Consider the following 14,643-nt stretch of genomic DNA (forward strand, 5'->3'; position numbering starts at 1 on the left):
GCGGAGAGCTGCTGCCGCGCTGCCGGCCCCCGTCAGCAAGCTTAACCAAAGCGTATCCGGCTTCATCATGAGAAAAGCCCGAGTTTCATCCTGGATGGAAATGCTACAAAGGCCATCTGTTTCCCAGAGGATGCGTGGAAATGCAAAGGGAGACGAAAGTAAAAATAATAAACTCAAAATGTGCGAATTGCTTTGGCCAGAGTCAGGCTGCGCGGGGCTGCGTGGGGAGCGGGGTGCCGCGGCCTCCAGGAACCAGAGGGCAGCTGCCAGTTACGACTTTATTCATTTTCACATTTAGATATTACAACAAAACTCTTAATGACAAAGGATAACAAGTACTATAGGAGGAGAGGAAAGAAAGCAGTGTTCTAACTGGTTTGATATATAACCGTGAACTTCCAGAGACAAGACTCAGCGTGAGTTACAAACACTCACATATGCTCACTGGTAGGAAAACTTCACACGTGCAAACACCCACACGCTCACCCACAAAACACTCACTCACACACACAGACCACACTTCTGTACTCGCACATAACCCATGTTGTAACTTACTTGCTTCGAAGGCAGCCCACTGAAACATTGAATGCTGCTGTAGCAACAACAGGTACCAGGATAAAATATTGCAATATAAATGAAGTGTTACTTGATACACAGGTTTTTCTCCAGAGACGCACGTGCATTTGCAAGTGGGGGATCCAACGCTTTGTCTTCACGAGGGAGGAATGTCCTCTCAACACCAACACTTTGTAAGGAAAAAATGAGACTGTGCGTAGACTGGCAACAGTCATTTTAAAGGATAAATAGCTTAGCTTCAATGTTGAGTTCCAGTAAAAAGCCCAAACAAAACAAAACAGTGCATTGTGAACAGAGCAGGCACAGTTATCTAACCCTGGGTTTTAAAAGTTGAAATACTCCCTTGTTACTGTGGAAAGACAGACAACACTGTTGCCTCACACCTTAAAACCAAAACAGAGCAGCTTCATTTCATGCTCATGCTCATCTGGAGACTGTAAAAAAATAAGCCAGAAATAATGCAAGAGTGTGGGGAAGGGCATGAGGTTTGTACACTCTAATTTTAGTGTACTTTTAAGAAAGCAAAAGTACAATTGTCTCAACAGCTCTTCAGCACCCCACACTACAATTGTTCTTCATCAGCAGGAGTGTCTGAAGAGGAGCCAGCATTTTCTTGTGTCATGGCTACATTGTTCATGCAATGCTGTTGACGCAGATACAATAGGATCTGATTCCACCCCCCCCATCAAGATGGTGCAAAAGAGAGAAAATAAACTGTGGAGTTGAATGATCTGAATGTTCAAAAAATCGGGTGTCACGCCAGCACTTTCCCCAGAGTGAAGCAGGGGATTGTTAACAATGGCTCTAATGAAGTAACCCTTCTCCACAAGGATGCTTGTGAGCAATTTACAGCTGAACCTAGAGACAAAATGCAGCTGTCCTGGCCGGTTGGGAGTGCTGACAGTCAGCCAGGGCGCTCAGATGCCTCTGCCCCTTTCTGCTGACGAATCCTGCCAGTGCCCTGCAAGTGTTGGACTTTGCTAGTACGTTTCTATCCCTCCACATATGGACAAGGACTTGCAGCTACGTCAGAATTCTAGTTTTCAACTATTATTTTATTATAGGCCTCTTTCTTGGACCCTCTCTCAGATGAAGCTCTGTTTCCAGGCAGAAACTGTGAAACACTGGAAACACTGGAAACAAGAGAGCCTGGGTCCTATGGATGCACATCACCCAGCAAGCAGCCTGATTTTAGCTCAGCTGTCTGTCACCTTCCACCCATAAGAATGCCAGTGGAGACCCCCAGCAGCACGGAGCATGTGCAGCCTTCCTTCTGTCAAGGGAACCACCAGTTCAAAACCAGGGCAAGATGAGGGCAAGAGAATTTGGTCTGGCCTACACCCTGCTGGCTGTCCTACTTCCCTGGCCTGGCTCTCCAGCATCTCCTGCCAGAGGATTCTTACTGAGTCAGAACAATTACTTAAAGATGCTCAAATTCCTGGCAACTTCAGGGGACACCGGTAGAAGTCAGGGAATTCATTGTTACATGCAGTTTCCAATTCCACATCCTGAGCCAGTTTGGCTCAAGCTGGTCTGGTTTTGTGCCTCTTTTTGCCATGAAAATCGCAGCCATGTCATCCTGCTGACATGAAAAGGGAGGGGAACGTTGAGCACCCTGCACAGGCTTAGAGAATCTGAATGATAGGCATGCTTTTCCCATGTGCTAAATAAATCTCCCCATTACACTTGTGCAGAGAACTATAATTAAGACTTGGGAAAGTCATCCGTAAGGACTCACAGGCTCACGTCAGGAAATGCATAAAACCATCTGCTGGAAAAGAACTACAGTTTGGGAAAGCAGTACGTCTGACAGGAAACACAATTTCAAAAGTCCAAACCAAACCCTTGGCTCTGTGCACAGCGTGGCCTGCAGGCAGAAACTCCCTGGTGCTGAGATGCCCTGGTGGAAGGAGCTCTGCCAGCCATGGGCAGGTGGGAGAAGAGATGATGACAAGCTGTTCAGATAAGCCTCTTCACCCAGATGACTCTGGTGGTGAGCAGGATGGAAAGAAGTAGGTGGGAAGTGGTGAGGCAGCAGCACAGAAATCTGTAGAGGGGCTGTGGAGGTTCCCCAGAGCTCTGAATTCACGTGGTGTCTTTTAGAAACAAAAGGCCCAAGTGATGAGATGTTTCCTCAGCAAATAAGTGTTCCTCAATCCTCCAGAGCCAGGTCCACTGTGCTGGTGGCTCTGCAACAGAAACTGCAGAGGAGCCCGTTGGGCAGAGTGCCTCCTTAGAGGCAGGGAACTAGGGTTGACAGGAGAGGTCATGGTGCAGAACTGTCCATCCAGGACAACTGGGGCTTGAGCCCTGGCCAGGTGCTGCCCTCCATGGGCTCAGTTATGCCAACACATGAAGGGATGCAACCTAGGGCACCTCATTGCTGGAGCTCTGTTCCTTCCATTGTTTCCGAAAGCCCTTGCAGCCACTTGAAAATAAACATTTCTCTCCCTACCACTTTGATCCTTTTCCTCCCAGCAAACAACCCATTTTTGCTCTATGTTTAGAAGCCAGCTGAAATTAATACAGCTTTGCTTTAATTTCTCACTCGAGCAACAAATGATGTCAGTACTGCTCTGGGAGAAGGGGAAGGTGAGAGCAGCAGACCTGTGAGTAACCTGCTCTCAGCACGGATCATATAAAACCCTGTTTTGCACAGGGCCTGCAAAAAGAGTTGCCATTTATCTCACTGGGAGGGCTTTAGCCATCAGCTGATGACACACTCAGCACTAGCTGTGTTGAGATGGCTAAAATAATCCTGGTGATAAGGCAGATTGACAAGTTTCCCCCCAGCAGAGATGAGAGGGGTGTGGGTGTTGCTTGCAGGGGAGATGGAGAGGCTGGCACCTGCCCAGAATGAACAGTGTGCATGAACATTTACAAAGATCCCTTGGGATCTCTTCATACACCTCTTTAAAATGTCCTGCTCTTGCTGCTCATACCACTAGGGATTTCTTCCCTTTGATTCTGCTCCACAGCTCAGCAGCTGACATCATGAGGAGAGGAGGAGGAAGCAATCCAAGGAAAAACATTCAGGCTGCACACCAGGAAGAAACTTGAGACTAAGACAGATCTATTTATATCTGACCTGAAATGGGCTTTCTGAATGGGAAGCTGATCTGAGTGGAGGCTGGATGCTAGGCAGAAGGTGCTGTAGTGCTGAACACAGGCACCCGCTTGCCGGCAGAATGCATCTGTCTGAGCCGCAGGAAGAAAAGAAACACGAGGAATCAGCGAGGTGCTCTCTCCAGTCCTGGCATGGGGAAGCCACAGCTGGAGGGCTGCATGGTGCTGTGGTTCCAGGGACATTGGTGTGCCCCATCTGTTCGGGGTAGGTTCCTTGCTGGGTTGGGCATAGGTTGAAGGAGAAGCTGAGTGACCCTGATGACATGCCTGGAGGGTGAGAGGGGCTGCCTCAGCAGGTGCCTCCAGGGCCTGATGCCATTAGTACTGCTCAGAGAAGAAGGAAGCATGGAGAGTGGGGGGACTGGCCCCCTCTCCAGGCGGGGTGCAGCTGCCGTCCTCAGAGTGTTCTGACAGCTCCCCATATTCACTGTTGTAAAAAGTCTGGCCTCCGACTTGGGACACGTACAACGGCCGACATCTGCCCCGCAGGTCTGACTGTTCCCCTGGCAGCTCCGCAGTTCGGCTGGGCCCTTTACTGCTGCGTGAGAGAGAGAGAGAGAATATCAATCTGAGCACTCCTGGAAAGCCTCTGTCCTGCTTAGACAGATCCCAGCTTCAGAAACTTCATCTGCTAAAGCATGGGGCAGAGGAGGGATCAGGAATACATCTATACCTCCATTTCAAGGCACAACACCAGGCCTTGCTCTAAATTGAAGCACAGCCTGTATGTTTTGTGAAAAATCTGCACATAACCTGACGACAGTTATTTCAGCTTTTCTAGATACCTTTGGGAAGCCCAGTGGAGAGTTGGGATCCCAAGGCATGGGGAGAGACAAGAGACATTGCCTCAATTGCTCCTAGACCTGGCAGGAGTAACAGAAACTGATACAAACCAACAACCAGGATGGGGGGAAGGAAACAAAGATGATGAAAAACATGGGGGAGGAAATCAGCAACCCTATCTCAGTGTATGCCAGTACAGGTGACTGGCAAAAAGTCACAAGAGTGAGGGCAGGGACACATTCAAGGAGAGGTTTGAGGGCAGTGTTTGGAGATGGGACACCAGGTAGCCCATGGTGTAGGAGACAATGGGAACATGCCTTAGGGAAGAGAGGACAAGGACAAGAAGCAGGAGACAATCTGATACAACAGCAGAGAGGTCACAGGGCTGTAGCCAAGGGAAGAGACAATGACTGGTCTGACTGGATGTTGGGAGGCTGAGGAGGTGAGGAAGAGGCTTGGGACTGGCCTTGTCTACACATGAGCTGACACCACTCGCTCAACACACTGTCACAGAGACAAGGTCCCAGCCTGCTCTGATGATCAAGCAGAGATGAGCTGGACAAATTCTTGCCCAGCTTTCAAGCCTGGGGCAAGGACGCAACCATCCATAACATTATCAGCCCTGATAGTGCCAGCTCAACGCGCCAGGCTTAGTACCAGCATGTGGGGAGTCCTAAGGCCGGTACCATCCCCGCAATGCCACATCTGGGCCCTGGACCACATTGGTCAGGTCTGGGGGAGGAAGGTGGCAGTCACAGAGTTACCGTCCATCCCACCTGCCACTGCTTGAACAAACCCTGACACATTTCACCAGAAAATGACAATAAGCATTAAGAGTCTTATTAACACCGCCACTCCGCTGTGCCTCGTTACCTTAACGGACACATTCTCATTGAATGTGCACAGTTTATATTATAGTTGTAAACCCTAGGAAGCAGCAGGCAGGTCTGTTCTTTATGCATTTTGCCTCTCATGAATGTGTGCATGAAATTTTTTGGCTCGGGGCCCACAGCCCTGCTGCTGCTGAGAGCCCCAAGGGGTATACGCTACGGGGAGACACCAAAGGCTGCCTCCTGGTCTCACTGCATTTGGCAGCAGGCAGGTCTGAGTGGCTAGACTTAAGGAGTACCTGAATCCACCTTCTTTTCTGTGTCGGTTTTCTATCCTCTCAAATTCCTCAGATGCCAGAACCATCCCACTGTCTGTCTGATTGTCCTGGAAGGAAGCAACAGGAGTTATCAGTAACATCCCTGTCGACTGATCAGAGTGGGAAGGGAGGAGGAATCATTCAGGAAATGAGATCATGTGTATCTGTGATGGGAAGAAAGGAGTAGGGACACTTCACCAGCATGCTCCATGGTCCTGCTGGAACTGATTTTCTTAGGTGCCTTCTTAAAAGCAGTATGTACAAAGGTAGGATTTGTGTGTGCAGTTCAGTGAAGTTCAGTTGGGGAAAAGAGTGCTCCCTGCCTGGACAATCAAATCTGTGAGAGGTGAGAGTTTCCTCTGAGACTAAGGGGATGACTTAAGTTTTGCCACTATAGAATATGTAAGTACTAGCCCAGTTCAGAGAGGCCAGAAGGGCTCCTACTGCACACTGCCACATGGGTCAAGACAGGGGAGGTACAGACAAGCACTCTGGATTTACCTAGTCCTGGCTGGATTTCAGTATGCTTAACCAGGCCATGTTTACAGATTTGAGAAGGGTAAAGAGCAGGCTCTTCTCTGAGGTCCTTCATAGTCATTGCTTGTAGATCTGACCTCCCTGGTTCACACACAGGCAGTATGAGCTGTACTACAGAGAAACCCCTATGTGCCAGGTAGAGAAATGAATGTGCATAGGACTGGATGGATTGAACAGGAATGACACGGACAGACTGACATTAGATAGGAGTGATCTTCCTTCCATGGTCTTAACAGCAAAGGTGTCAGGAAACAGCTGAACATTTCTTTGCCCCCTGCTCAACCCCACTCAGATGCTACTCACCGGGTGTGCCTTGAACATTGTATGTGTCATGGGAAACTCTTCAAATGTCTTTATCCTGGATGGACACCTGATCTGATTTCCTCCCGTCAAACAACCAGGGAATGAGACACAGTTGTAGTATCTGCTGACAGAAGCATACTGTATTCAGTAAAACCAACAGAGTCAATGTTCTGAATAAACAGGACCTGAACCCAATGTCCTCTCCATGCAACCAAAGTATGCAGAGAGGTGGATGACCCAAACGGTGGATTCTGGAAGGGGAATGGTGTCACTTTAACCCCATACTACTTCTGCAGTGGGGAGCACCCAGATTTCCTGATTGCATCAGGCCCTGATTACCTCTCCACTTTGGAGCAGCAGAGCAATGACATATAGATCCCAGATATCACACTATGACAACTCCCTGGAGATGAGAAGCCTAAGGCCTAATTGTTTGGGTTAGTTAGGAACTGACAGAATGAAGCTCCTGCACTCGCAGAAGGGCAGAGGCCCAGCTGACACATTCTTTTATCATCTACCTGATGGGCCATGACACTTTTAGTGGAACATGATGGCAGTGCAGCTAGGGGCAGGAGAAGGAACGTCATAGGCTCTTTCTCATCAGCAAAGGAAAGTGATTTTGCTTTCATAAGCAAGATGCTATGGCCTAAATGCTTGGATCACACCTGATCACCTGGGATTTTTCCAACCTCTTGCTACTGGGTTCACCCCATATCCCTCCAGCTCCTGGCTGCCTGCTGGGTGCTCTCTGCCCTTTTCAGAGGGGATTCACCTTGCTGCTAGGCTGTGGCAGCGTATCCTCATGTCAAAGTCCTCTTCATCTGAGTTTTGCTGGGCAGAGGAAGGCACCTGGGAGAAACCATCATCTTCTGAGCTGTGAGAGTCATTCAGCGGGATGTAATCCTTCCCTTCCTGGTAGGAAGAACAGTGAGTGGCCTTAACAAGAAGGGGACGGCCTTCCCACAAGAAAGAGTGCTACAAGCAGAAGTTGTCATTGCTGGGGAGGAAGGTTTCTGGTTTGTCTTTTGTTTCTCTGGGACAAAATATCTGACTGAAGATTTCTATCCCCTTTGTGTTAAGCAGCTGCAAGTGTTGCAGGAGGTGGGTGTCCTACAGCACCTAGAGTTCTCTAGCCTACATGGACAGAGCACTGTGCTCTGGAGGCACATCACTGTGGCTTAGTCATGCCTGTGCTGGGATCCAGTGCTGAAAGGTTAAAATCAGGGATGTTAGGATGACAGTACTCGTATTTTAGCATTTAGCTATCGTCTTATGAAATGGAACATCAAGAAAATGTCAAAATCCTCACCGCAGTTAAAAGTCCTGGTGAGTTACTGCATGGCAGCAATTAGTAATAGTTTCACAGAAATTTGTATATCTGACTGCTGTAACGGAACAGTTGTTTGGTTCACATGGCCCTGACATTTAGCTCTGAGGATAGAGTTTCAGAAACCCTGGTGAAGCCCTGGTTTTCATTATGCGGGGGTGTGGGAGGCAGGAGTGCCAGGGCCTTGACTCAGCTGAAAAATTTCAAATAATCATCTGGGGATTAGGATGGAAATACTGGAATGACGACTGAGAGGGCACCCACCCTGCAAGAAGTGAAGCTATATTAGGATGAAGCAAGAGGGATACTGCAGAAATGAGCTCTTTGGTAGCTCTGGGAAACAGACCTCTCTGATCCAGGAAATCCTGTGTTATCCCTTGGCCTACGCAAAGGTATTGCATTGGCCAGGGAGTCAGAGGAGGGTACAGCAAGGGAGCTAGCAGTGTGAGAAGAAAGAGCTGTCTGGAGCTGAGCACAGACACAGAGAGGTTTTTACCTGCTGGACGTTTTCCTGAAGAAGGTTCCCCAGTATCTCCACCAGGTCGGAGAAGGTTGGTCTCTCCTTGGGATCACCATGCCAGCAGCTCAGCATTATACGGTAACTGCCAAGAAGAGATGCTGGTTTCATGCCATGGTTTACCCCCTCCTACCCTACTATGCAGCTCCCACCCAGGTGGTGCCTGCACTGGGAAGGAAAGCTCGGCACTCCCCAGCACACTGGCCATGTGGAACTACTGGAAGGGGGTTGGTTCACTATGCACTGAATTAGTCCACAGGGAGCTAATTCAGACACCCCTGACACCCTTCGGAGAGGGAAAGCACATCTGCCCACTTACAGACGCATCCCAGTGTGGGTATACAAGGGTACCTAGATAGCTCTGATTCGAACTCATCTGGCTTGCCCTCAGGCAGCTTCCTGGAGTGAAGGAGGTGTTGGCTTATCTCCCACCCTTGCTGAAAGTCTTTGCATCCCACAGAGGGGCCTGTGCTGCCCAGTGCTGGCATCCGGAAGGTTCCTACCATCCCTCAGAGGACTCTGCTCTAGCCAGTGCTGGGATCCACTGGGTTTCTGACTCACATTTCTGCTGTGGCATACTCTGGGGCTCTCATCCTGGTACCATCTTTGAGCCTCTGACAGAACTCCTCGTTGATCTGGACTCCAGGGTATGGAGATGCCCCTAAAGGAGGTTTGAAGAGGGGTGGGAACATGAAATGTGGCATCAGAAAGCAGTCCTTCTGAGACTGACCTTCCTCCCAAAACAGTGAGAGATGCGGTCACTTCCCATACACAGCCCAAGTCCTTGGTGTTGCCTGCGACAAGCCCCTCTGCCTCAGTGAGCTGGAGGACACTTCTGGATGCCTGTCTCCTCATCACCCTCTTTGTGGGCGGATATGGCCTCCATATATTTTTGCTTACACCGATGTCTCTTCCCATCACTCTTTAGACATGCTTCAGAGCGTCAGGGACTCCTGCACAGGCTCACCCACCCAGCTGCTACGTGGCAAGAGAGGTCTCCCTCAGCAGCATGTGACCCTCATTAGCACTCACCTAGAGAGAAGATTTCCCAGAGGAGGACCCCAAAGGACCAGACATCACTCTGGGTAGTGTAGACCTTGTCGAAGATGCTCTCTGGAGCCATCCACTTCAGTGGGAGACGGGCCTGCAGGAGGGAGGGGCAAGGCACAAGCATTCAGTCAAGGACATGTCCCAGGACAGACCTACTTGTAGCAATAGCATGAAAAGGATACAAGAGCTGATAGCCCTGCTCCTCTCTCCATGAGAGGACAGAGATTTGGTTAGGCTAGAGGGAGGGATGGAGACACAGAAAGGGGAACAAAAGAGTATAAAGAAGAAAAGAGTAATTTAATGACAGGCTGAGGGGCAGAAGGAAGAAGGCAGGGGTCTGCTGGTGGAGGAAGGAGGACAGTGCATACATTGTTAGGCCAATAGTTCCTGGTCCCAGCCACACAGGTGGTTCCACTCTTTTTTCATCTTTTCTTCAGTTTATTCCACCCCCAGAGTGGTTTATAAACACCTCAAGGGGGCCTAATCTGTATAGGGTTTGAGAAGATGGTACTCACACTGCCTTTCCTGACATAGTCAGGGTCCTTGTAGATATCCCGGGCCAGGCCGAAGTCACAGATCTTTACCACATTGTTCTCTGAGAGCAGGATATTGCGAGCTGCCAGGTCTCTGTGGATGCACTGAGGGCACACAAAGAGGAAGGGGCAAAATCAGAGGGACAGAAGCCACCATCAGAAAGTGCAGAAACCCTCCTCCCCTTGTGAATCTGAGCTGTAATAGGGAATGGTGAAAGTGAAAAAGGAGATAAAAACAACAATTTCAAAAGATGGTTAAGGAGAGGATGAAATGCAGGAGGATTAATTTCCCATCTTTGTGTACAGAGGGCTACATCAGACTTCCTGAGAATCTCTCTGTGTGTCACCTGTAAAATGGCTGTAGGCAGGTCTTCTCTGGTCAGGTTGCACAAAAGAAGAGGAGCAAAGGAAAGGGTGAACTCACCTTCCGGGACGCCAGGAACTCCATGCCACGTGCTACCTGGAAGCTGTAGCAGATCAGGTCTTCCATTGTCAAGGGACTTTGCCACAAGTCATCCACTGTCCAGGAGTACAAGAAAACAATTAGACAGTGAGCAGTCTCTTGTCCTCCTTGCCTCTCTCCAGGACTGTAGGATACAACCAGCCTCTTGGTGAGATACAGCTAGTCCTCAGTGGTGACAGGAGTAACCAGCTCTCCCCTAGGATTTTCTGCTTAGGTGGCAGAAAGCACATGGCAGGAACCTGCTCAGGTGTGAGGAGAGTGAGCCTCCAGTACGTCAGAGTTGTGGAGAACAGGGCTGGAAGGGACTTTGAAGGTCAGCTCATCATTCCTGTCCTAGGCAGGACCCACTGAAAACCCCCTCAATTCTCCTTTCTCTAGGCTAAAAAAATCCAAAAGGATTTAATCCTCCCTTCTGGGTTTTGAGAGTCTATTACAAGAGACAACAGATGACTGTAATAGCTCTGTTCAGGGAACTGCCTTCCAACAGCGAAGCAATCAGCTCCAAGGCTGGGTCCCAGCTCCCCACGGTCATGCCCTGCCCATTCCCCAGTTTAGTCAAGCCTGGCATTTCTTTGGTGGAGCAGGTGAGGAGCCGCTGCCAAGGCGGGAGCATGAATACCTTCCTGGATCGGCTGCGCTGGCTGGCTCTTGTGCATCAGAAAGCGGTTGAAGATAGCGCTGTCGCTAGTCCCAGAACGACTCCTCCTGTCTGCCCTCACTGCCTCCACGATGGACTGGACCTGAATACGCAGCCTGGGAGACTTCTCCTGGCAAGGAGACCAAACCAAAACACACACTGTAACCCCTGCACCCACAAGCTGCACAGTCATTTCCTGTTCTTGGACTGTAATTCTGGCCTGGAAACACCTATCTTCCATTGCAGAAAGAAGTTATTTCCCTGATGTGCACATTATCCAAGATCACTGTGTAAAGTTGCCCCACTGCTAGACAGAGGGTGGCTCTGTCCCAGTGGCAGATCATGTTTCAGGCTACACCTCTTCCTTCCCTAGGTCCCTAAAGGCAAAAGAAGCTACTTACCCTGTAAGGACTGAATCCTTCCCGCTTGGTCCGCAGGTAGTTGGAGAGGTTTCCATACTTGCAGAACTCAACAATAACCATGAGTGGACCTGGCGAGAAGACACCAAAGGTCAGGGGAAGAGGTAAGGGCCTGGGACAGTCAGAATTTGTCCTGACTCACGTGCAGCCCCGCTGAGCTGTGGCACCTGCTCTAAGTGCACACAACACACCGATAACATCCCCCCACGTCACTGGTATCACAAACGTGGACAGCAGAAAGGACACAGGGGACACACAGTGATCTCTGGGAGCAGACACAACCTGTTGCCCTGGAATATTTACCATTGGGTTTGGTACAGGCACCCAGCAAATTCACCACGTTGAGATGATTCCCGATGTGAATGAGGATCTTCAGCTCTGACATCAGTGCCTTGTGCTCGCTTGCGGTAGCTCCCTCTGGAAACACACAGACCATGTCATGACACCTCCTCACAGCTTTTCACTCCCCCTCACCACCTTTTTCTTAGCAGGGTGTTAACGTAAGCCTTGCTGAGGAGGCTGTGACCCCAAAGCCTTAGTACATTTTGTTATTGTTATGTTTCTATATGAAATGTCAGAGCCTTGTCTGGAGATTCCAGGATCTCTGTAACATGTAGGGTGCTCCCTGCCAGTGCAGGGACACAGAGAAAAGGACAACACAACCTGTGCCCAACAGATTTTTCCTTGTGATAGCTTTGCAGAGAAAAAGATCACTTGCGGCTTACATACAGATGCACACGTTTGAATCTCTGCCCTTTTGGCCTCCAAACAGAGATAACAAGCTATAAAACAATTTGGAGGAAAATTAGAAACAAAAGGCATCTGAGTCTTTTGATCATGACTGAAGACAGGAGCTGTCTCAGCTCAAACCCAAAATATCTTTTTATGATTCCTCTCCAATAGGAAACACAGTGTTGTGCCCCTGCCAGCTCTCTGTATTGCATCTTCTCTGCAAGTGTCTAAATCACATCAACTCTTGATCTTCTTTTACCCTCAGGGTGTGTTCTCTAGTTTTGTGTGCCTTTTTCATACTTTCCATCATCCCCACATGCATTTTATCTTACTTGAGAGTTTGTAAATTTAGTCTGAGGGACAGAAGATCCTCTGCAGCTGATGGGTCAGGTGAGAGTCATGTCTGAAAGGACTGTAAAGCAACCTTGCATGGCCAGAACTCCTTCTGCAATTGCTGTGCAGATCATCTGCACACTTGCAGTGGTAAGTACTGCTGAGATGAGCTGTGACTAGGTTTCCACATACAGGCCACTGCTGGCCAGAGTGGTATTTTGCTGGGTGCCAAATTACAAAATAATGTTTTGGATGCCTGTTTTCAAATGTGACTCTGAAAGCTTAAAATCTCACTCTGGATGGACCAGGCTTTGGGTGCAAAGCCAATTTAGCCCTCAGAGCTGGGTAAGAGCTGCAGCCTGCTTCCTTACCCAGCTCTGAACATGGCCCATAAATACAAAATACAGGTGTATGTGGAAGAAGGCAATTGGGATCAGCACTTCTTTCAGTGACCCGCCAAAGAGAGGGGCTCTGGATTTTTGTTTGTCCTTTGAGACATATTTCATTCTCTGCATTTGCAGATAGCTAAATTTCCTTGTAAGCTGAGTTCCCCAAGTCCCTGCTGTCTGTTCTGCCATTTGCCTCCCAGTGCAGCTGAATGGGGCTAAAGCATCCACGAGGGGAGGCCAAGAGGATCAACTGTGTTGAGGCCAAGAAACCATAAATCAAAAGGCTGGCTCCAGCTCCTCTCCCCTAGTTCGGGCTGGCTCAAGCAGAAGCACCCAGGAGTGCTTGAAGGAGATAAAACATTTTCCAAGGCCTTAACAAATGTCTTATGCAAAGGACAGGCATTTACAAGGTGGACATTCCCTGGCGGGTCCCCCATTCTTTACTGTCTACACAAACTGCATATTCTGCTGCACTGTCCACATACCTTTCAGCATTTTGACTGCTACGGTCTCACAGCTGTTACTTTTATTGATCCCAAATGCTGATGCTTCCACCACCTTCCCAAAGGCACCGTGGCCCAGGACTTTACCTACGGGCAAGGGGAGAGGCAGGTGAAGGAAGGCAGGTGCACCACAGGCAGAATGAAATGAAAAAACAAAAATCCCAACAGGAAACCATGAGAAGAAGAAAAAACAAACCAACATCATAAAGGAAAAGGAAGGAGTGGAACGTGTGCCCTTCCCAGGTGGCTGCTTGCTCTGTTGGTAAGAATAAGAGAAGGGATGATGGGAGGAACTGAAACAGAGCTGGCACGGACAAAGCAAAGGAAGGAAATGGCCCTGCAGAAGTGAGGGGCTGTTTGTTGCCCTCAAGCAGAGTGTGTGGGAAAGGTATAAACGTGACACCTTGCAGCTGAGCAGCCAGGACTAATGTCACTGCTCTGTGCCTCAAAGCTAGTCTGCAGCCCTTTTAACTCTCCGGGAGAGAAGAGAGTGCAGGTGGGTGTCTCAGCATGAAGAGGATAATGCATGTGGTCCTGGTCCTGAACTCGGGGTACCTGCTGTGGACTGGGCTGTTCTGTCTCGATTGCCACTTGGAGAATATGGGGATGTGTTTTAAAGCATGCCCAGAGGTCTCCCACTCTCAGTGATGCCAATGTGTGTACACTGGGAAAGTCTGGGCTTACAGTTGGCTCAGATCTGTCCATAGTCAGACCCAAAGAAATTTCCCAGGCACATCTGGGCTTCAGGGACAGTCTGGGGAAGAAGATGGGAAGCCTGAGGCAGAGAGAAGGCATTAAATGCAGAGGTGTGTAAAAACCTGGAGGGTGAGTTTGAAGGGCAGGTGGGAAGCCCTGGCTGCAGTGTGCTGTGGCAGGGAGGGGGTCCAGCTCACCTAGGCGCAGGCGGTCTCGTGGGAACTCCCACTTGCTGGAATCATAGGGCAGGTACTCGCACTGCTCCTCCAAGGGCACCTCGCCAGGGTCCATGATGATTGAGAGGTAGCCTGTCTTGATGTCGGCATGGGCAGGCTGCAGAAACCAGCCAACACAGGGTTAGGAAATGTCCTCCCTCTACTGTGTGTTGACTCCCAGGGGGGATTTGGTTCCTTTGCTTGCCTTGACCTCCTCCCCCCTGGGAAAGGCCATTCCCTGTCACATCCTTTACCACATCCCTTGTTCACCCTGCCCTTAGCAGTGAGACTGTTTGAAGCAACACTTGGTGACCTCCTTTCAGCGGGTGCTGTCGTACAGCCCCACATCACAGCAAT

At 49.5% G+C, this 14,643-nt stretch overlaps 1 protein-coding gene across 2 annotated transcripts in view; it reads right to left on the reverse strand.

Moving 5' to 3' along the window:
• Positions 1-270: 270 nt before the first annotated feature.
• FLT4 (fms related tyrosine kinase 4) overlaps positions 271-14,643 on the reverse strand; it is a 37,593-nt gene continuing 23,220 nt past the window's right edge. The window contains exons 16-29 of one of the 2 annotated variants that reach the window (XM_026858423.1): positions 14,269-14,404; positions 13,358-13,462; positions 11,722-11,835; positions 11,401-11,489; positions 10,982-11,129; positions 10,324-10,418; positions 9,882-10,004; positions 9,349-9,460; positions 8,878-8,977; positions 8,296-8,401; positions 7,245-7,384; positions 6,473-6,593; positions 5,615-5,700; positions 271-4,240 (exon numbers count right to left, since the gene is read on the reverse strand). In XM_026858423.1, the coding sequence (XP_026714224.1) occupies positions 4,021-4,240; positions 5,615-5,700; positions 6,473-6,593; positions 7,245-7,384; positions 8,296-8,401; positions 8,878-8,977; positions 9,349-9,460; positions 9,882-10,004; positions 10,324-10,418; positions 10,982-11,129; positions 11,401-11,489; positions 11,722-11,835; positions 13,358-13,462; positions 14,269-14,404 (1,695 nt within the window). In that variant the 3' untranslated portion in view covers positions 271-4,020. Of the gene's footprint in view, positions 4,241-5,614; positions 5,701-6,472; positions 6,597-7,244; positions 7,385-8,295; positions 8,402-8,877; positions 8,978-9,348; positions 9,461-9,881; positions 10,005-10,323; positions 10,419-10,981; positions 11,130-11,400; positions 11,490-11,721; positions 11,836-13,357; positions 13,463-14,268; positions 14,405-14,643 lie in introns of both variants that reach the window. The other variant, XM_026858424.1, reaches the window with a different exon arrangement.

Source organism: Athene cunicularia (assembly GCF_003259725.1).
Source record: "Athene cunicularia isolate RWA chromosome 13 unlocalized genomic scaffold, athCun1 chr13_part1, whole genome shotgun sequence".
In the NCBI taxonomy this organism is placed as follows: domain Eukaryota; kingdom Metazoa; phylum Chordata; class Aves; order Strigiformes; family Strigidae; genus Athene; species Athene cunicularia.